Source organism: Rana temporaria, chromosome 11 (genome assembly GCF_905171775.1).
Source record: "Rana temporaria chromosome 11, aRanTem1.1, whole genome shotgun sequence".
NCBI classification, from domain to species: Eukaryota; Metazoa; Chordata; class Amphibia; order Anura; family Ranidae; genus Rana; species Rana temporaria.
In genome coordinates, this window is record NC_053499.1 from 131,963,542 (window position 1) to 131,982,921 (window position 19,380).

The window sequence follows — 19,380 nt, forward strand, 5'->3', positions numbered from 1 at the left end:
TGCACTTGGAAGTGCAGTTGCTGTAGATCGCTGTAGATCTGAGGGGAAGCTCTGAAATCAGGGGAAGCTCTGCTGATTTAATCTATTCATCCAATCATGTGCAAGCAAAAATGCTGTTTTTTATTTTCCTTGCATGTCCCCCTCAGATCTACAGCGATGGAACTTGAAGTGCACTTGTAGTTCAAAGTGGATCTGCCTTTAATTTTGATAACCTAAGTAAATTAACCAATGTTGAAACCAAGTGTTGTCGTCAGCACACAGAAGGTACATTTGGTCCTTCGCCCATCTACATATTTTCCGAAAGAAGCCGAATGTCGGTGCGCAGGCGCAGTATAGAGCCGCACCGACGTTCGGCTTCTTTCGGCTACTAGTGACGTGATGGATGCGACCGTCGGAAGCCTCTCGGAAGACTGTCAATCAAGAAGGAACGCCCGCTCCCGAAGACCCATACCCGGAAGCGACAGAGAAGATGCATCTCGAAAACGGTAAGTACAGATCATATTTTAAAACAACTAGCCGATTCCCCTAGACAAAACGAGCATCCATCTAAGGGGAAAAATTGTTTTATGGGTGAACTCCCGCTTTAAAACAAAGGTTAAATAATTTAGATGACTTCAAACATTTTTGTAATGTAGTAAGCAATCAACTGATTCTCAAGAGATTGCTTTCGGATTGTGCCTATTTTATCAGAAGCTGCCACTCAGGTCTTTGGGCCATCTGTGGATTACCACTCTATGTATTATTTATGGCTTAAAGTGGTTGTATGGCTTTGTTTTTTTTCCTTTTTAAATAACAAACATGTTATACTTACCTCCACAATGAGTGGCCCCGATCCTCGTCTTCTGGGGTCCCTCTGCGGCTGTCTCGGCTCCTCCCCACAAGAGCTAACCCCCTTCATGGGTTAGCTTGCGAGCTAAAGCCGCCGACTGTATCACTCGACCCCGCCCCCTGGTGTGCCGTGTCATTGGATGGGATTGACAGCAGCGCGAGCCAGAGGACGCTGGGGGATGCGCACAGCAGGTGAACGGGCTCAGGTAAGTAAAACGGGGGGCTGGGAGGGCTGTCATTGACAGTTTTTTTCTCACCTTAATGCATAGGATGCATTAAGGTGAAAAAACACGCACCTTTACAACCCCTTTAAATCTGAACTGCTGTATTCAGCTCTTGTTACCTCTCTGTTTTGCTCTCCTGAAGTGTATGTGGAGATATTTATACCCCACTTCAGCTTCCTTCCCCTTTATTTATTCCCCCATGGTTGTACCTAAGAAATGTTGGTGCTTCAGTGGCTACTTAGTCCTTACACACCCACTCAATATTTGCCCCCCATGTTTGCCATAGGGGAATATTGGCGACATCGCCGTCTTGTCCCTGGTCCTTGTGTTCTGGCTCATTGATTTTATTATTTACTGTTCTTCCTGAAGAAGCAGTAGATTTCTGCGAAACATGTAGAGGATGGACACTCACTGAGGACTTACTATATGTCCTATTTTCCATTGTGTAGCATCAGTGTAACATGTATGGTCACACCATATGTTTTTGTTTATATTTTTTAAATGTACGTTTTAGTTTGCATTTGGATATCCTTCTTTTTAGTCTATTTTTTTTTTTTTTTATCAATAACATTTTTTATTTTTTAAGCAACGTGTGATCTGTCCAGGGTATCGAGATAGTCCATTCTTCTCTTTTTTTTAAGGGGAATTGTCTCCTTGTATCTATATCTTTATTAACAGACAAGTGGAATTCCCCTCACATTTATCAGAGATTTCCTCTCACTTCCTGCTGCATCTTTGGGACAGGAAATGAAGAGAAATCTCCCCAGGAAGACAAGGGGTTTGAACACTTCCCTACTTTATTATTTAAAAACAAATGTTTCAGCTATACATACACTTTACCTCCATACAACACCTATATACACAACTGAAATGCATATACGTGAACTCTTATTTGCTGAAGGATATGTAATTCAATCTAGCCACTTTTGTGATTCCAAAACCTCTGACGAGCAGCACGACTAGACAACACAGTCAAATAAAGTAAAGAAATAGTTGTCTTCCCATCCACTGCCTTCTTATTGGAGCAGAAATTACCAATTGGTTGTCAACTCTGAAAACTCTGCTATCTATAAAGGGACATCTTTAACGCAGGGCAAAAGGGGAAGCTGCCCTGGGCCCAGTCATTGTTTTGGGGCCCAAAACAGCTGCCCCTTGAGCCTGCACTGCCCGCAAAAATAGTTGATAAGTGGATTTTTTTTCCCAGGGTCCAATCAATATTAAAGACGGCCCTGTATCTATAGCTTGTTAGCGTGTTTCCTCTAATCACATGTGTATGCAGCAAAGCTCAAATTGCCTCTAGTACTGCTATAGCAGGAAACAGATATTAGAAAGCTATAGGTACTTACACAAATTGTATTTAATAGCACACTATTTTTAAAGTAATACACAATAGCAAAAAAAATATGTTTTTCTACATATGCCTAGAGTTTGACTTTGATGCCATGTACACACAATCATTTTTCAGCATGTACAAAAAACTAAGTTTTTCCAACTTCATCATTAAAACGACGTTGCCCACACACCATCGTTTAAAAAAAATGCTCTAGCAAAGCGCGGTGACGTACAACACGTACAACGGCACTATAAAAGGGAAGTTCCATGCGGATGACGCCACCCTTGGGGCTGCTTTAGCTGATTCCGTGTTAGTAAAAGACGATTTGCGCTTTTCTGTTACAGCGTGATGAATGTGCTTACTCCATTATGTATGGTAGTTTTACCAGAACGAGTACCGCTCCTGTCTCATAACTTGCTTCTGAGCATGCGTGGATTTTTAACGCCGTTTTAGCCCACACGATAATTTTTTACAACCCGAAAAACGACATTGTTTAAAACGTCGTTAAAAAATGCAGCATGTTCGAAAAAAATTGTTGTTGTTTTTCAGAGCCCGAAAAATGATGTGAAGCCCACACACGATCATTTTAACCTCCCTGGCGGTATGATTATTTCAGAAAAAAAGGTGCTGAAAGCGGTACCATTATTTGCAAGGAAATTTGGCGTTTTATACTGTAGGCCTGTAATTTTATAGGAATAACTCACTTAAATCTGTCCAAACAAGAGTCTAGTAGGCATCCCGGGTATGACATTTTTTTTAAAAACAAAATTATAATATAATAAATAAGTATAAATAATTATAACAAATAATAATATAATTATAATAAAAATTATTCAATAATGTAATCAACTCAAAATCACTGAAATTTGCTCAGTTGCAGAATTGTCGCTGTCATTACTTACTTATTTTTTTATGACGAATTTCCCCACAAATCGCTATCGCACAATTCTGCAAGTGATTATAATTTATTATCGCTGTTTATTAGTTGTGGATTCAGCGAGGCGAGCCCGAGTCTGACTCGGGGTTACCGATCGCAGCACAGAAATGTAACCCCAAGTCAGAATCGGGAATACCGCCAGGGGGGTTAAATGACATTTTTTAAAAACAACGTTTTTTTTCATGCCGAAAAATGGTCGTGTGTACGCGGCATAAGTTTTCTACATGGCATTGGGTCTATAATAAATGGATTTTCCACAGGAACGGCTGTGTCTTTGCTGAAAATACAATGAGGTTATGTCAGGTAGATAGCTTAGATGTAAATGATGCTGAGCGGAGAACAATTAAGTACATTTTCTAACACCGGTGTGGTGGCAACGTTCCACAAAGCATTGATTCGACTTGCTGTCTGGAAGCTGTTAAACTGTTTCTGCACAGAAGGATCATTTGATACACTAGACTGATTTATAATGTTCTGCCATATGTCATCATGGATCTAAAATGCCCCTGATAACTGAAAAATCTATGGTGAACTAAGGGAAACATTACACAGAACAAATCCATGTTCCACTTCACTGACATCTCCTTACCGTTGGTTTTGTGATGGCTCAGATACTGTCCACGGTAAAACTTGCATGTTGAGTTATCACCTTTACAAACCCCGCAGGCATCCAGAGCTGCTTTTGATCCAAGAACATAATCGCAGCCTACAAGCTGGCACCGGAATTACAGAAATGAAACATGCATTAGAGGAGTGTGACTGTCGGAAGGTATCACATCACAGGATGCTGACTCTAAGCCAAGCTGAAATTAAAATCCTCTTTCTCGCTTTTATTGTACATTCAAGAAGATATTTTACACCCAGGAGATAATAGAGTTTTGAATGCAACCAATTAATTTAGGAGTCGGTTAAGTAACATTTTGAGGTTAGCGTGAATTAGTGGTAATTGTTTTTTGATGGATTACAAGGGTTTTGTGTTTTCCTGCCGGAAAAACTTCAATGTGAACTTTGGTGGAAGTTATAACATGGCTGAGGAACTTCTACACACAGTTGGCTTATTTGATAAGGCAGTGCAAACAGCAATCATGATCGGCAAATTGAGGCATCTCATATAATTTTACTTGACTTAAAGCGGAGTTCCGGCCACAATTTCACTTTTTAAATATAAATACCCCTGTAATACACAAGCTTAATGTATTCCAGTAAAGTTAGTCTGTAAACTAAGGTCCGTTTTGTTAGGTTGTTACAGCATTTAGACACTTTATAAAATAGAAATTGACTGGGGCCATCTTAAGTGTGGGCATCATGAAGCCAGACTGTATGACTTCCTGGATTTCAGCCTTTCAGATCAGGTTTCAGCACCTGTACTGTCCAAGTCACATGATTCTTCGAGACTGGGGAGTGCACAGACTCCTGGAAAGTTACACCCACTACATTCCCAGGAGTCTGTGCGGTGTAGGTTAGGAAGCTTAAGCACCTAGGTGCAGGAAGTGGGAAGATTAACTATTCTGCCTAGCAACAACACTTTGAAGGCATCTAAAAAAATTTTTTTTTCCTCTTAAAGGACTAATGACATTTTTTTAAAACTACTGATGTAATGTTATATTTATGGGTGGAACTCCACTTTAAGCCTCGTACACACGACCGAGAAACTCGACGGGCGAAACACATCGTTTTCCTCGTCGAGTTCCTTGTTAGGCTGTCGAGGAACTTGACAAGCCAATTTTCTCCATTCCCGTCAAGGAAATAGAGAACATGCTCTCTTTTTGGCTCGTCAAGTTTCTCGACAGTTTCCTCGACGAAAATGTACACACGACCGGTTTCCTCGGCAAAAAAATATCTCCCAGCAAGTTTCTTGCTGAGAAACTCGGTCGTGTGTACGAGGCTTCAGTCTGATGCCGTGTACACACGATCAGTCCATCCGATGAGAATGGACCGGTGGACCTTTTCATCGGTTAACCGATGAAGCTGACTGTTGATCAGTCACGCCTACACACCATTGGTTTAAAAAACGATCATGTCAGAACGCGGTGACGTAAAACACAACGACGTGCTGGAAAAAATGAAGTTCAATGCTTCCAAGCATGCGTCGACTTGATTCTGAGCATGCGTGGATTTTTAACCGATGGTTGTGCCTACTAACGATCGTTTTTTTCCCATCGGTTAGGAATCCATCGGTTAAATTTAAAGCAAGTTGGCTTTTTTTTAACCGATGGTTAAATAACCTATGGGGCCCACACACGATCGGTTTTGACAGATAAAAACTGTCCCTCAGGCCCCGTACACACCATAGAATCCATCCGCAGATAAATCCCAGCAAATGGGTTTCAGCGGATAGATCCTATGGTGTGTACACGCCAGCGGATCTGTTTCCGCGGATATATCTCCCCTGGGATGGATTCCAGCAGATCGAATATTCGCTGACATGCAGAACAAATCCATCTGCTGGAGTCCATCCCAACGGATGGATCCGCTGGTCTGTATAGACTCACCGGATCCATCCGTCCGAAGGGATCCCCCGCATGCGTCGTAATGATTCGACGCATGCGTGGAATTCCTTATATGACAGCGTCGCGCACGTCGCCGCGTCATAATCGCGGCGACGGCGCGACACGTCATCGCCAGAGGATTTCGGCGCGGATTTCAATGCGATGGTGAGTACACTCCATCGCATTAAAATCTGCTGAAATCCTCGAGAGGATTTATCCGCGGAAACGGTCCGCTGGACCGTATCCGCGGATAAATCCTCCCGTGTGTATGGGGCCTTAGACCGTTGTCCTCTGTTTAACCTATCGTGTGTACGAGGCCTTAGAAAGATCAAGTAGAGTTACATATTTACATTTTATCCTTTGCGATATTGAGTGGTCAGTCCACCAAAAGCAGATACATTAGTTATCAATGGCTGCTAGTGAACTAAGCGACTCACTGGCTTTCTGTATCTCGCAGGGACTTAGAGCCCATTCACACAGGGACGACTTTGGATCCGACTTCAAGTCGCCCCAAGTCGCGCTGCATGAGAAAGTCAATGTAAGTGAATGGAGCTGTCTTAATGTACACTACTGAAGTCGCTCCGACCTCAAAAAAGGTTCCTGTACTACTTCAATCCGACTTGTAGGCGACTTGTAGGCAACTTTTACCCATTGATTTCAATGGAAGTCGCCTCAGAAGTCGGATCACTGTCTTAACAGAAGCAACAATACAGGAAAAGAACATTTCTCAGGCAAACCCCTCCCTCCCCCTCTCTCCTACAGTAGTGTACGAGGCTTAATAGGGGCACAGCACATTTTAACCTGGACTGCAGTGCATGGACAGTCTACTTCAAAGGAATAGACTGCCTTAACACAACTCAAGCTAATTAACCACCTAAGGAATTATTCAACTTGAAATTGATATTTCAGTTTTAGGTAGATGCTGCTGTAGAGTTAAATCACCTAATATTTATTTTTTTCTCTTCAAGATTCTATTGGTGGATCTTGAGCTCAAAAAGGTGGGCAGAACACCTAAAACTCCCAGGTAGACAGAAGAAGATTCTGGAATTATGGCAGGGAGGTCTTATGCCGCGTACACACGATCGGTCAATCCGATGAGAACGGTCTGATGGACCATTTTCATCAGACCAAACCGATCGTGTGTAGGCCCCATCGGTTATTTATCCATCGGTTAAAAAATGTGAAACTTGTTTTAAAATTAACGGATGGATACTTAACCGATAGAAAAAAAACGATCGTTTGTAGGCACGTCCATCGGTTAAAAATCCACGCATGCTCAGACTAAATTAGGGGACGGGAGCGCTCGTTCTGGTAAAACTAGCATTCGTTATGGAGATAGCACATTCATCACGCTGTAACAGACAGAAAAGCGCGAATCGTCTTTTACTAACACAAAATCAGCTAAAGCAGCCCCAAGGGTGGCGCCATTGGATTTGAACTTCCCCTTTATAGTGCCGTCGTACGTGGTTTACGTCACCGCGTTCTGACACGATCGTTTTTTTAACCGATGGTGTGTAGGCACGACTGACCATCAGTCAGCTTCATCGGTTAACTGATGGAAAAATCCATCAGACCGTTCTCATCGGATTGACCCATCGTGTGTACAGGGCATCACTGTTGGATTTTCCAAGACATATAAGAAGCCTACTGGGCTCTGTCAATAACTAAAATATAACTTCTGCAGGGAATGGACCCTTATTATGAATTAATGTCATATTCATCACAGCATTTCTTACCTCACAGCTTCCATCAATACAAACATCGTATCCACTAGCAGAACATGGTGTTCCATCTTTCACTTTGTTGGACAGTGCAAAGAAAAAATCAAAATCCTCAGCCGTGCAGTACAACTTGCAGATATTCTCCTCTGAAACACAAACATGAAAATCAATACATGGTCTCTGTATTAATATAAACTAAAAGAAAGTAATGACAATAATATACTGTATATATATATTTTTTCAGACAAAATTAAATGAAATTACTGTATATTCTCGAGTATAAGCTGACCCGAATATAAGCCGAGGCACCTAATTTTACCACAAAAAATGGAAAAACTTATTGACTCGAGTATAAGCCTAGGGTGTCCATCTGCATGCCTCACTTTGCCTCACTTTGCCTCACTGTGTCCATGTGCATGCCTCACTGTGTCCATGCCTCACTGTGCCCATGTCTCACTGTGCCCATGCCTCACTGTGTCCACGCCTCACTGTGCCCATGCCTCACTGTGCCCATGCCTCACTATGTCCACGCCTCACTGTGCCCATGCCTCACTGTGCCCATGCCTCACTGTGCCCACGCCTCACTGTGTCCATGACTAGACTAACGTTTAACATGGGAGTCTATGGAAGGGGTGCCCGGGTTCGAAAAATCTGTGCTCCCCAGCCAGAGGTTCCCCGGACAACAATATTTGCACACTTGTAGAGGAAGAGTGGGGCTACATGTGTGCCAAGTTTAAGATCCAGTGGACCTACGGCCAGCCGGTTTCGGGTCCCCGAATTCCAGGAAATCAGGCGCAAAAAGGTGACTCGAGTATAAGCCGAGGGGGGCATTTTCAGCACAGAAAAAAATGTGCTAAAAAACTTGGCTTATACTCGAGTATATACGGTAAGTAATCAACGGTCACCAGACCAAATGAGGGTCAATCACCCTTGGAAAGAAAGAGACAGCAATAAAAACTTTGGAACTAGGTTGGAGGCGCGCGGGACAGCTGTCTGGCTGCCAAAAACTTTACTGAGTGGGCTTCAAAGTACAATCTATATAGAAACCAACTGTCCAGATTACTCTCACACTATAATGTCAAGTCCTGATGAAGAGGGATTAGTGTATAATCTCCAAAATGCATTGGCTGTCAACTCTCAATGGGCCCTTTTATTGTAACAAATTAATATCTGGACCAATCCCAAGGCTTGGTGCTTTCATCCTTTCTCCCCATACATGCAAAAAAAACTTGACAAAGGGTCTATCTATCCCCACTTTATGAAAAAGGAGAAAAATAAGATTTTTATTCTCATCATAAAATCCATATCTTGGAGAGCAGTAAGGGACACAAAACGTCTAAAACCGTCAGGTTATACTGCCACTTACAAGAGGATTAGACACTGACAAATGTAAAACTGTAGGCAAGCCCAGGATGACCCTTCCCATTACCAGTATGATTATATTTTGCAGCAAAGCAGTAGTTTTTGCTAATTAGCACTGTGCTACTATAAACTGACAATTGCTCGGTCTTGCAAAACTGTACCCAAATTAAATTTATATAATTTTCTCTTCACACAAATAGAGCTTTCTTTTGATGATATTTGATCACCACTGTTTTTTTTTATTTTTTATTTTATAATAAAAAAATATATATTTTCTACTTTCCGTTATAAAACATATCCAATAACATCTAATTTCTTCATATATTTAGGCCAAAATTTATTCGGCTACATGTCTCAAGCAGTGATAGAGACTGATCCTGCTAACACTGCGTTTATGGGAACACTATACCATTGGGGACACAAGTATAGTTTTGACTGTGCACAGGATAAGGACCCAGATGGACACATTACTAGTAATAGTGGCGATCAGCGACTTGTAGAGTGATTCTAATAGTGTGGCGGCAATCAGGGACTGGCACTAACTGACACTGGCAGGGAGGAACACTAACTGACGCTATTTGACGTGGCTAGTTACATTATTACATTGATCAGTGATAAAACTGCACACTGACAATATACTAATGACATTGGCTGGGTGATAGGGGTGATCAGGAGGGCAATCAAATAGTTAACTGTATGCCCAACAGGTAAATGGGTGCTGAATTTACTCACAGGCTTGCTGTCTTTTCTTCCTGATTGGCCACAGTCATCAGCAGGTCACAGCCAAAATCATTGACTGCGAGCCTGTTGACGAACTCATGCTGTGTCTAACCACATATGAGAAACAGGGAGCGCACGCACCTGTAAACCAGGAAGTGCACCGCAGCGTACGGGAATGTCGCGGTGTCTGGGGAGCGTCGGCCAGCAGCAAAATTACTACGGGCCTATCGGCAAGTGGTTAAATCAAAGCAAAACAAGATTGAAGGCTGCAGGTGTTAGCACCATAAGAATGTAGGTTGCAAGCAGTCCCAGCACCACTAGTAGAATGTGAGCTGCTGTCACCCATTTCAGCAGAACTGTCATCCCCCCCTGTTTAAAAGAAGACCTGTTGCAGCTGTGTGGTGGTTAGGCATTGTACAGTATTGTGTTTCCCCAGATGAAGACACGTGACTGTGTCGTAACGCGTAGGGATTGGCCGTGGACAGACGTACACCAGGAGTGACGTGAGACGGCGCTGAGGACGCCACTGTCTATATTTTTATGCACTCGTTTTATATATTCCATGTAAGCGTATTTACACCGCAATAAATATTCCCTAGGTTTTAAATTCTACACTATTGGAGGCCCTCTCCTTTGTCTCTCTTGTTTCCGGGTACGGAGATCATACAGGTACTTTTAAAGGAGACGGGTTAAGGTTTTGGCTATCCGGACCGTAAGACTCCAAGGAAGTTTGAGTGTGGAACAGTTTATGCAGGAGGATACATCGTATACTGTACTGCTGATTAGATCCATTGGTGAGGTGAGAGTTCTGGGAGACCAGATTGAACTCTTTTGGTGCAGTTACTCATTCCTCTCTGGGATTGGTGGACATCGATTCTTCTTCTTTAGCAGTGTTTACTGCCACTTCACTTATGGACTTGATTATTTGTTTTTTTTATTATTTGATTTATTTGGTCACCTTTACCACTTTTGCACTATTTATATTTTTGACCACAGCATTATTATGTGTTTTATATATTTTGCGCAATAACCTTATTTCACTTATTTAGGCATTGTACAGGCTCGTGATAAGAGGCAAGGCCTCAAGTACTTGCAAAGCCGGGGCAGCTGCGGGTTGGATGGCCAGGGGTGACCTAAGTCACTGTAGGTGGGCAGTAAGAACAGATCAAAGACCAAAGCCCTATGTAGGTCCTATTATAAGAAAGCAGAAGGTAGAAGATACTTCCTTAACACTCTGCACGGGAAAGAGTGCGGAGAGCAACCTAAGTTAGGCCCCTTTCACATTGAGGCGTTTTTCATGCGGTACAGCGCTAAAAATAGCACTGCTATACCGCATGAAAAAAACCTGCCCTGTAGTGTTCAATGTGAAAGCCTGAAGGCTTTCACACTGAAGCGGTGCGCTAGCAGGAGCCCTCCAAAAGTCCTGCTAGCCGCATCTTTACTGCGGTATAGGAGCGGTGTGTTCACCGCTCCTATACCGCGCCCTCCCATTGAAATCAATGGGAAACCGCGGTAATACCGCCTGCAACGCAACCCTTTTCCGGCCGCTAGCCGGGGTTAAAACCTCACCGCTAGCGCCCGAATATCGCGGTAAATACGACGGTATAGCGGCGCTACAAATAGCGCGGCTATACCGTCACTGCGGCTCTATCCCCAATGTGAAAGCAGCCTAAGTGAAGTAGCTCCCGATGCTTGACCTGACCAGCCTACTTACTATGTGGGTCCTCCGAGAAAGGACAAGTGCTGATGGAATCCCAGTGGCTCTGTACCTGAAAATAATGGAGTATGGATAGCACCCTACATAGAACACAGTGACAGAACTCACTTTCCCGGCACAGCCCACTACGGTCCAGATTTATCACTCCAAAATCCAGGTTGAAAATGACCACACTGCGAAGCTGCAAATTAAGAGAATAAGCTCGAGCAGCATGTAGAGAAGAGTCTTGATTGAAGAAAATAAATCAAAGCAGCAAAAAGGGTACTGGAAAAAATTGTTTACGAACGCAGGAAAGCTGTAGAGAAGACATCCACTAACAAAAAATGGAAGCTAATAGTGGGATAGGTTACCCTGGACTGGCCTACATTTTTTTTTGTTTCCTCTTTAAAAAAAAAAAGGTTTAGGACTCCATGCATACCTCAATAGAAGATAAAGAAAATGTGTAATCTTTACAGTAGACTTTCATATTGGAGTTAGCAGAGTTTGATAGTAAGTTTGATGTGCACAAATATCTGTGGACTGACAGTCTGTTCATTTACAAGAAGATTTGTTTTTCAAAATGCATAATGATTTAAGTAAAGTTGACAACCTAGAACGCTGTTGTACAAGCATTCCGGAATAAACTGGGGACAGCTGCATTTAGACAACGTGGCCCGGATTCAGAAAGGAGATATGACGGCGTATGTCCGGATACGCCGTCGTATCTCTGAGTGTGCGTGGTCGTAACTATGCGACTGATTCAGAGAATCAGTTACGCATAGATTTCCCTAAGATCCGACCGGCGTAAGTGTCTTACACCGTCGTATCTTAGGCTGCATATTTACGCTGGCCGCTAGGTGGCGCTTCCGTAAAGTTACCTGATGAATATGCTAATTAGGTAGATACGCCAATTCAGAAACGTACGTCCGGCCGGCGCATTTTTTTACGTAGTTTACGTTAGTCTAGCGTAAAGTTACCCCTGCTATATGAGGCGTAGCCAATGTTAAGTATGGACGTCGTTCCCGCGTCGAGTTTTGAAAATTTTACATCGTTTGCGTAAGTCGTTTGCAAATAGGGCTGTATGTAAGTTACGTTCACGTCTAAAGCAATGACGATTTGCGGCGTAATTTCGAGCATGCGCACTTCGTAAAATACGTCAAATACGCAGGGGGTCCCCATTCATTTAAATAAAACACACCCACATCATCCACATTTGAATTAGGCGGGCTTACGCCGACACACATACGTTACGCCACCGTAACTAAGGGCGCAAGTCCTTTCTGAATACGGAACTATGAGATAGATAGACAATTCTATCTGAATCCAGGCCCATGACTTCTGGTAATAATGCCAGCATATCCATCTGAACACAATGGCTAACTGGGTAGCATCTAATGGCATTATCCAACAAGCCATTCCATGATGAATACTATTTGTAAAAGTTGATAATCTCACTCACAACATCAACTTTGTGATCATTTTGGACAAAGGCAGGACAGCAACTGAAATTATGAAAGTGAGTTATATTCTATCTCTGGATATTTCCTAGATTGAATAGCAGTGGTTTCAGGACATTGTATCCCATATCCCTCTCACCTTCCACTGTAGTGTAGGGTTTCCACTTGTAATACCATCCTCTGAATGGTTTGCTGTTGTACTCTGCGCATTGCTGGGCACGGAAGTCCGGAGTGTTGGAAGGACAAGTCTGGGCATTGCAAATCTGATAAATACGGTTAGATCCCTGGCAATATTTCCCTCCATACTGAGGTCTAAACAACAAGAACAGCAGAAAATGGGTATTAACACCTTGGCAATGCTAGACATGTTTTTATTAAAGCGGAGGTTCACCCTAAAAACATTTTTCTAACATTACATTGTGCTCACTTCCAACATTGACAGTATGCTGATTTTTTTATTTTTTTTGCTGTACATACCGTCGTATAGCTATTTTCCCCCCCGGCTTCCGGGTAGTGGCTCCCGCGGGAGTGGGCGTTCCTATGCAGAGGCTAAGTGATTGACGTGATGACAAAAACTTCCCCCGGCGCATAAGGCGCGTCACCAGTCTCTGAAAGAAGCCGAACATCGGTGCTCAGGCGCCGTATGGAGCCGACTCGCAGTTCGGCTTCTTTCAGAAACTCGTGACACGCCTTATGCGCCAGGGGGGAGTTTTTGGGTCAGTTAACCAAAAATGCAAATTTTCATCATGCTAAATGGCTTGAACTAAGTAAAGCTAAGGCCCCGTACACACGTCCGAGGAACTCGACGGGCAAAACTCATCGTTTTGCTTGTCGAGTTCTGTGTGAAGCCGCCGAGGATCTCGGCGAGCCAACTTTCCTCATTGAACAACGAGGAAATAGAGAACATGTTCTCTATTTGGCTCGACGAGGAACTCGTCGGCTTCCTCAGCCGAAAGTGTACACATGACCGGGTTTCTCGGCAGAATACAGCTCCAAACGAGTTTCTGGCTGAATTCTGCCGAGAAACTCGGTCGTTTGTACAGGGCCTAACAGTAGAGTTAAAACACAGACCATTTGTGCTAGTTTTTCTACCTACAGACTATTTTGGGAGATTTCCTTCCATCTTTGAAACACTTTTATTTGTCTTGGAGAAAAATGCCATTGGGGATCAAGAATACATTTTCTAATTTTCCCTTCCCTTAAGCCTCGTACACACGGCCGGGTTTCCCAATGGGAAAACTGCGAAGAGAGCTTTTGGCCAGGAATCCCGGCCGTGTGTATGCTCCTTGCAGTTTTCACCAAGGGGAAAACTGCCCAAAAACCGCCGGACAAAAAAAAAGAGAACCTGCTCTCTTTTTTCCCGCTGGGATTCCCAGTGGACTTTTTCTCTGCAGTTTTTGGCAGTTTTCCTATGGGAAAAACTGCGATGGAGCATAAACACGGTCGGGATTCCCAACCAAAGCTCTCATCAGAATTTTCCCGACGGTAAAAACTCTCGTGTGTACGGGGGAAAGGTTACCAAGCAGTTACCAATCCCCCCGGGATTTCAGATGGATCTTTTCCCGTCGGGAATCCCGGTTGTGTGTACGAGGCATCAGAGTAAATTGTACCATGCTTTTTAAGGGTTATTTTGCCTTCTTCCAGATAAGTTTTGGGTTCTAAAGAGGCAAAAGCTTTTTTTTTTTTGTATGTTTTTGAATGTTTGACCATTGATTAGATGAATGTGTGTCTTTTTACATGTAACAATGTAACGTGGCATCACTGGTTTAGCTACTACAGTAGGTATACAGCCATCACAGAGGGCAAGGGTGGAAAGATCATTGCCGCAAGTGCCTCTTCTTTGTGCTAAGACATGAGATGACCCCTCAAAGTCAAAAGTTAGATTATTGATATAGAAATATCATAATAAAGTTGAAGTCATAGCTGTATTTAGGCCCATGTCCTATTCTGCCACCTGGAGTTGATTTTCTAAAGGCAAATTGACTGTGAACTGTCCAAATTGTAGTTGCACCCTGGAAGTACAGTTGCTCCAGAGCTTAAATGAGCAGAAGCTCTGCTGACTTCCATTATCCAATCATGTGCAAGCATAAATGCATTTTTTTCCCCCTTGCATTTGATTGGGTACTCTTTGCAAAGTGAAACGTTACCTTATTTACTAATCTCTGAAGCAACTGCACTTGAAAAGAAAGAATAAAATATTTTCAAAAATGTGAGGGGTGTACTCAACTTTGTGAGATACTGTATATATTGTATACAGTGCATCCGGAAAGTACCGTATTTATCGGCGTATACCGCACACTTTTTTGCCCTGAAAATCAGGGCAAAATCGTGGGTGCGCGGTATACGCCGATACCCGCTTTCCCGCGCCAAGTTTTGAATACTGCGCCGACATATACCGAGCGCAGTACACTCGGGTATAGTCGGGCAGTCTCGGCTCCTTCCGCGGTCACGTCCTGGATGTACAGGACGTCAGCGCGGGTAGCCGAGCATTGCCGACAATACATGAGTGTACTGCGCTCTGTATATGTTGGCGCAGTATTCAAACTCGGCGCGGGAAAACGAGCGGGAAGGACACCGGACCCGCCAAAGAGGACACCGGACCCGCCGCAGAAGGACACCCGAAGCCGCAGAAGGACACCCGAAGCCGCAGAAGGACGCCGGACCCGCCGAAGAGGACACCCGAAGCCGCAGAAGGACGCCGGACCCGACGAGGCCGCCGATGGACGCCGCACAAGACACCAAAACTGTAAGTACAAAACAAACTTTTTTTCCACAGGATTCGGGGCATCTTTAGGGGTGCGCGGTATACGCGGGAGCGCGTTATACCGCGATAAATGTGGTATTCACAGTGATTCATTTTTTCCACATTTTATATCACAGCCTTATTGCAAAATGGATTAAATTCATTATATATACAGTGTATACTGTATATAAATGCCTGTAAACAGCTGAGACTAACAAATGGGTGTAACTACCAGATAAGCAGTTATTTTAATGTACTGGCCTTTTTTATTAACACAAAAATAATAATAACATTCCTCACTGAAGGAACAAGTTTAGGCCTTACATTGGGTTGTTGCAGAAGCGCTCTTGATACATCACTCCACCTCCACAGGTTCTGGAACATTCTGACCAGTCCTTCCAATCAGACCACCCTCCAACAACTGATCTTGGTCCATGGTCTCCAAACCTGACGCACTGCCCTCTTCGACACCACTATTTAAACACAAGGACAAGTTCTAAGTTTAGTATGGTCTTTTTTTATCAGAATTTTATCAGCAGTTTGTGTAGGTATTTGTAAGGTGGTTGCATAAAGCCCAACTAGTGCAAGCAATGTGCTCATGGGGGTGCGCATCGCGGCGATCGGTGGTGCGGCGTGTCAGTCTGACACAACGATACACTGATCTCATACCTTCCAACTTTTAGAGATGGTAACGAAGGACACCTATCAGCAAAAGTATGCAGGCATAGGACACACCCCTTGCCACACCCCCTTAAAAGAGAATTGTACAAAAAAACAAGATTAGTTAAACCCACAAGTGCTTTTTTTACCTCTACTATTCCTTTATATTGGCTTTTGGAATTTACAAATGCAGCAATTTAGAAATCAGATGAAAGGTTTAGCACTGGGAAACACTTTTTGATAGATAGAAAGTGCATTTTATACACATCTATATTGATCAGACTGAAATGAGGGACAAATGAAGAGGAATGAGGGACATTGCACCAAATCAGGGACAGTCCCTCGAAATCAGGGACAGTTGGGAGCTATGCTGATCTCGGTAAAGAGCCTCCGACAGAGGCTCTTTACCACGTGATCAGCCATGTCCAATCACGGCTGATCACGATGTAAACAGGCAGAGCCGTTGAGCGGCTTTTCCTCACTCGGGTCTGACAGACGCGACGCGAGTAGAGGTGAGCCATTCGGCTGCTCTCCTGACATGGGGGGGGTCTGTGCTGATTGTTTATCAGCGCAGCCCCCCCCCTCGGATGCCCACCCAGGACCACCAGGATGCCGCCAGGACCACCAGGGATGGCCATCACACTGGACCACCATGTATGCCACCCTAGACCACCAAGGAAATGCCAATCAGTACCCAGACATCTGTCAATCAGTGCCCACCCCTTATGCCTGTCAGTGTCAGTGATGACTATCAGTGCCATCTATCAGTGCCCATCAGTGCCACGTATAAGTTTCCAGCAGTGTCGCCTATCAGTGCCCCTCATAAACACCCATCAGTGCAGCCTTTCAGTGCCCATCAGTGTCGCCTATCAGTGCCCATCAGTACTCACCAGTGCTACCCATGAGTATACCTATCAATGCCCATCAGTGCTGCATATCAGTGCCGCCCATCAGTGTCACCTACCAGTGCCCATCAGTGCCCATCGTCAATGCCCATCAGTGCCACCTCATTGGTGCCACCTCATCGGTGCCTGTCAGTGAAGGAGGAAACTTACCGGTACTTATTTACAAAAATGTATAACAGAAACAAAAGAAAAAAATTTTTTTCCCACAAAAAAATTTTTTTTTATTTGTTTAGCAAAAAATTAAAGCCGCAGAGGTGATCAAATACCACCAAAAGAAAGCTCTATTTGTGGAAACAAAAATGATAGAAATTCTGTTTGGGTACAGTGTAGCATGACCGCGTAACTGTCATTTAAACAGAGACAGCGCTGAAAGCTGAAAATTGGCTTGGGCAGGAAGGGGATGTAAGTGCCTGGTATTGAAGTGGTTAAAGTTCATATGCGTGTAATGGCAGGTGTCCCAATACTTTTGGTAATATAGTGTATATAGATAGCTCTCTCTCTCTCATATACTGTATGTGTATATATATTTATATATATAGAGATAGATATAGATCTATCTATCTATCTATCTATCTATCTATCTATCTATCTATCTATCTATCTATCTATCTATCTATCTATCTATCTATCAAATAAATAAATACACAAAACACATATCTATATAATCTCACCATATTCAAACCACAGACAGTACCCTCTGCTGCTGGCATGAATTTCGTCTCACATCTGTGGCCGGATTTTTGACACCAGAGTGACTTACATATGTCCTGCAAAGAACACAGAGCAAAGTTAATCCCACAAAATGGTCACATTAAACAGACATAAAATCTTTCTAAAAAATGTTTTTTTAATTGTTTGATTGATACTAGCGCAGTAATGGCCTCTTCCCCCCCTTTACATGCCCCCCCCCATCCCCTCTGACAGCCCGGTGACTGGCCCAGAGCTGTCACATGCGGGTGTCTTTTTTACTGTAGCAATTAGAAAGCCTTGTAATATGTTTTTTTTTTTTTTACAATATGAAATACGTTTTTTTTTCTGTCTGTGACCCCACTGGGGAGATCTTTCTTCACGTCCTATCCAGTCTGGAGTTTAAAGGGGTTGTAACTACTTCCCGACCTGCCGCCGCAGTTCTACGGCGGCAGGTCGGCTCCCCTACGCGAGAGCCCGTACAATAACGTTGGCTCTCTCTGCGGCCACTAGAGGCACGCACGCACCGCCCGCTCGTCCGTGACTCCCGTGCGGATGCCTGGCGGCAATCGCGCCCGCGATTGCTCGTTACAGAGCGGGGACCGGGAGCTGTGTGTGTAAACACACAGCTCCCGGTCCTGTCAGGGGGAGAAATGCTAATCCTCTGTTCATACAATGTATGAACAGCGATCAGTCATTTCCCCTAGTGAGGCCACCCCCCCTTACAGTTAGAACACACTCAGGTAACATACTTAACCCCTTCCCCGCCCCCTAGTGTTAACCCCTTCCCTGCCAGTGGAATTTTTATAGTAATCCAATGCATTTTTATAGCACTGATCGCTATAAAAATGCCAATGGTCCCAAAAATGTGTCAAAAGTGTCCGAAGTGTCAGCCATAATGTCGCAGTACAGAAAAAAAATCGCTGATCGCCGCCATTATTAGTGAAAAAAAAATATTAATAAAAATGCCATAAAACTATCTCCTATTTTGTAAACGCTATAACTTTTGCGCAAACCAATCAATAAACATTTATTGCAATTTTTTTTACAAAAAATATGTAGAAGAATACGTATCGGCCTAAACTGAGGAAAAAAATCTTTTTTTTATATATTTTTGGGGGATATTTATTATAGTAAAAAGTAAAAAATATTATTTTTTTTTCAAAATTGTCGCTCTATTTTTGTTTATAGCGCAAAAACTAAAAACCGCAGAGGTGATCAAATACCACCAAATGAAAGCTCTATTTGTGGTAAAAAAAGGGCGCCAATTTTGTTTGGGAGCCACGTCGCACGGCCACGCAATTGTCAGTTAAAGCGACGCAGTGCCGAATCGCAAAAAGTGCTCTGGTCTTTGACCAGCAATATGGTCCGGGGGTTAAGTGGTTAAGAAATGTTCCTCAATATGGATCCAGACATAAATACAAATCTGTCAAAATATAATGTTTTCTCTGGAATTAGCCTTTATATTAATCTATACTGAGGTATTTTGGCTAGTTTGAAGACCCTACAAACAGGGGTCTTAAACTGGCGGCCCTCCAGCTGTTGCAAAACTACAAGTCCCATGAGGCATTGCCAGGCTGACAGTTACAATCATGATTCCTACGGGCAGAGGCATGAT

The 19,380-nt window shown here is 43.4% G+C and overlaps 1 protein-coding gene across 1 annotated transcript in view; it reads right to left on the reverse strand.

Annotated features, from left to right (window-relative positions):
- The window catches only part of ADAMTS18 (ADAM metallopeptidase with thrombospondin type 1 motif 18), a 137,646-nt gene that overhangs the window by 35,421 nt on the left and 82,845 nt on the right, over positions 1-19,380 (reverse strand). Inside the window, exons 11-15 of the mRNA XM_040329173.1 lie at positions 17,747-17,842; positions 15,835-15,983; positions 12,907-13,079; positions 7,548-7,678; positions 3,912-4,035 (exon numbers count right to left, since the gene is read on the reverse strand). Of these exons, the coding sequence (XP_040185107.1) occupies positions 3,912-4,035; positions 7,548-7,678; positions 12,907-13,079; positions 15,835-15,983; positions 17,747-17,842 (673 nt within the window). The remainder of the gene's footprint in view (positions 1-3,911; positions 4,036-7,547; positions 7,679-12,906; positions 13,080-15,834; positions 15,984-17,746; positions 17,843-19,380) is intronic.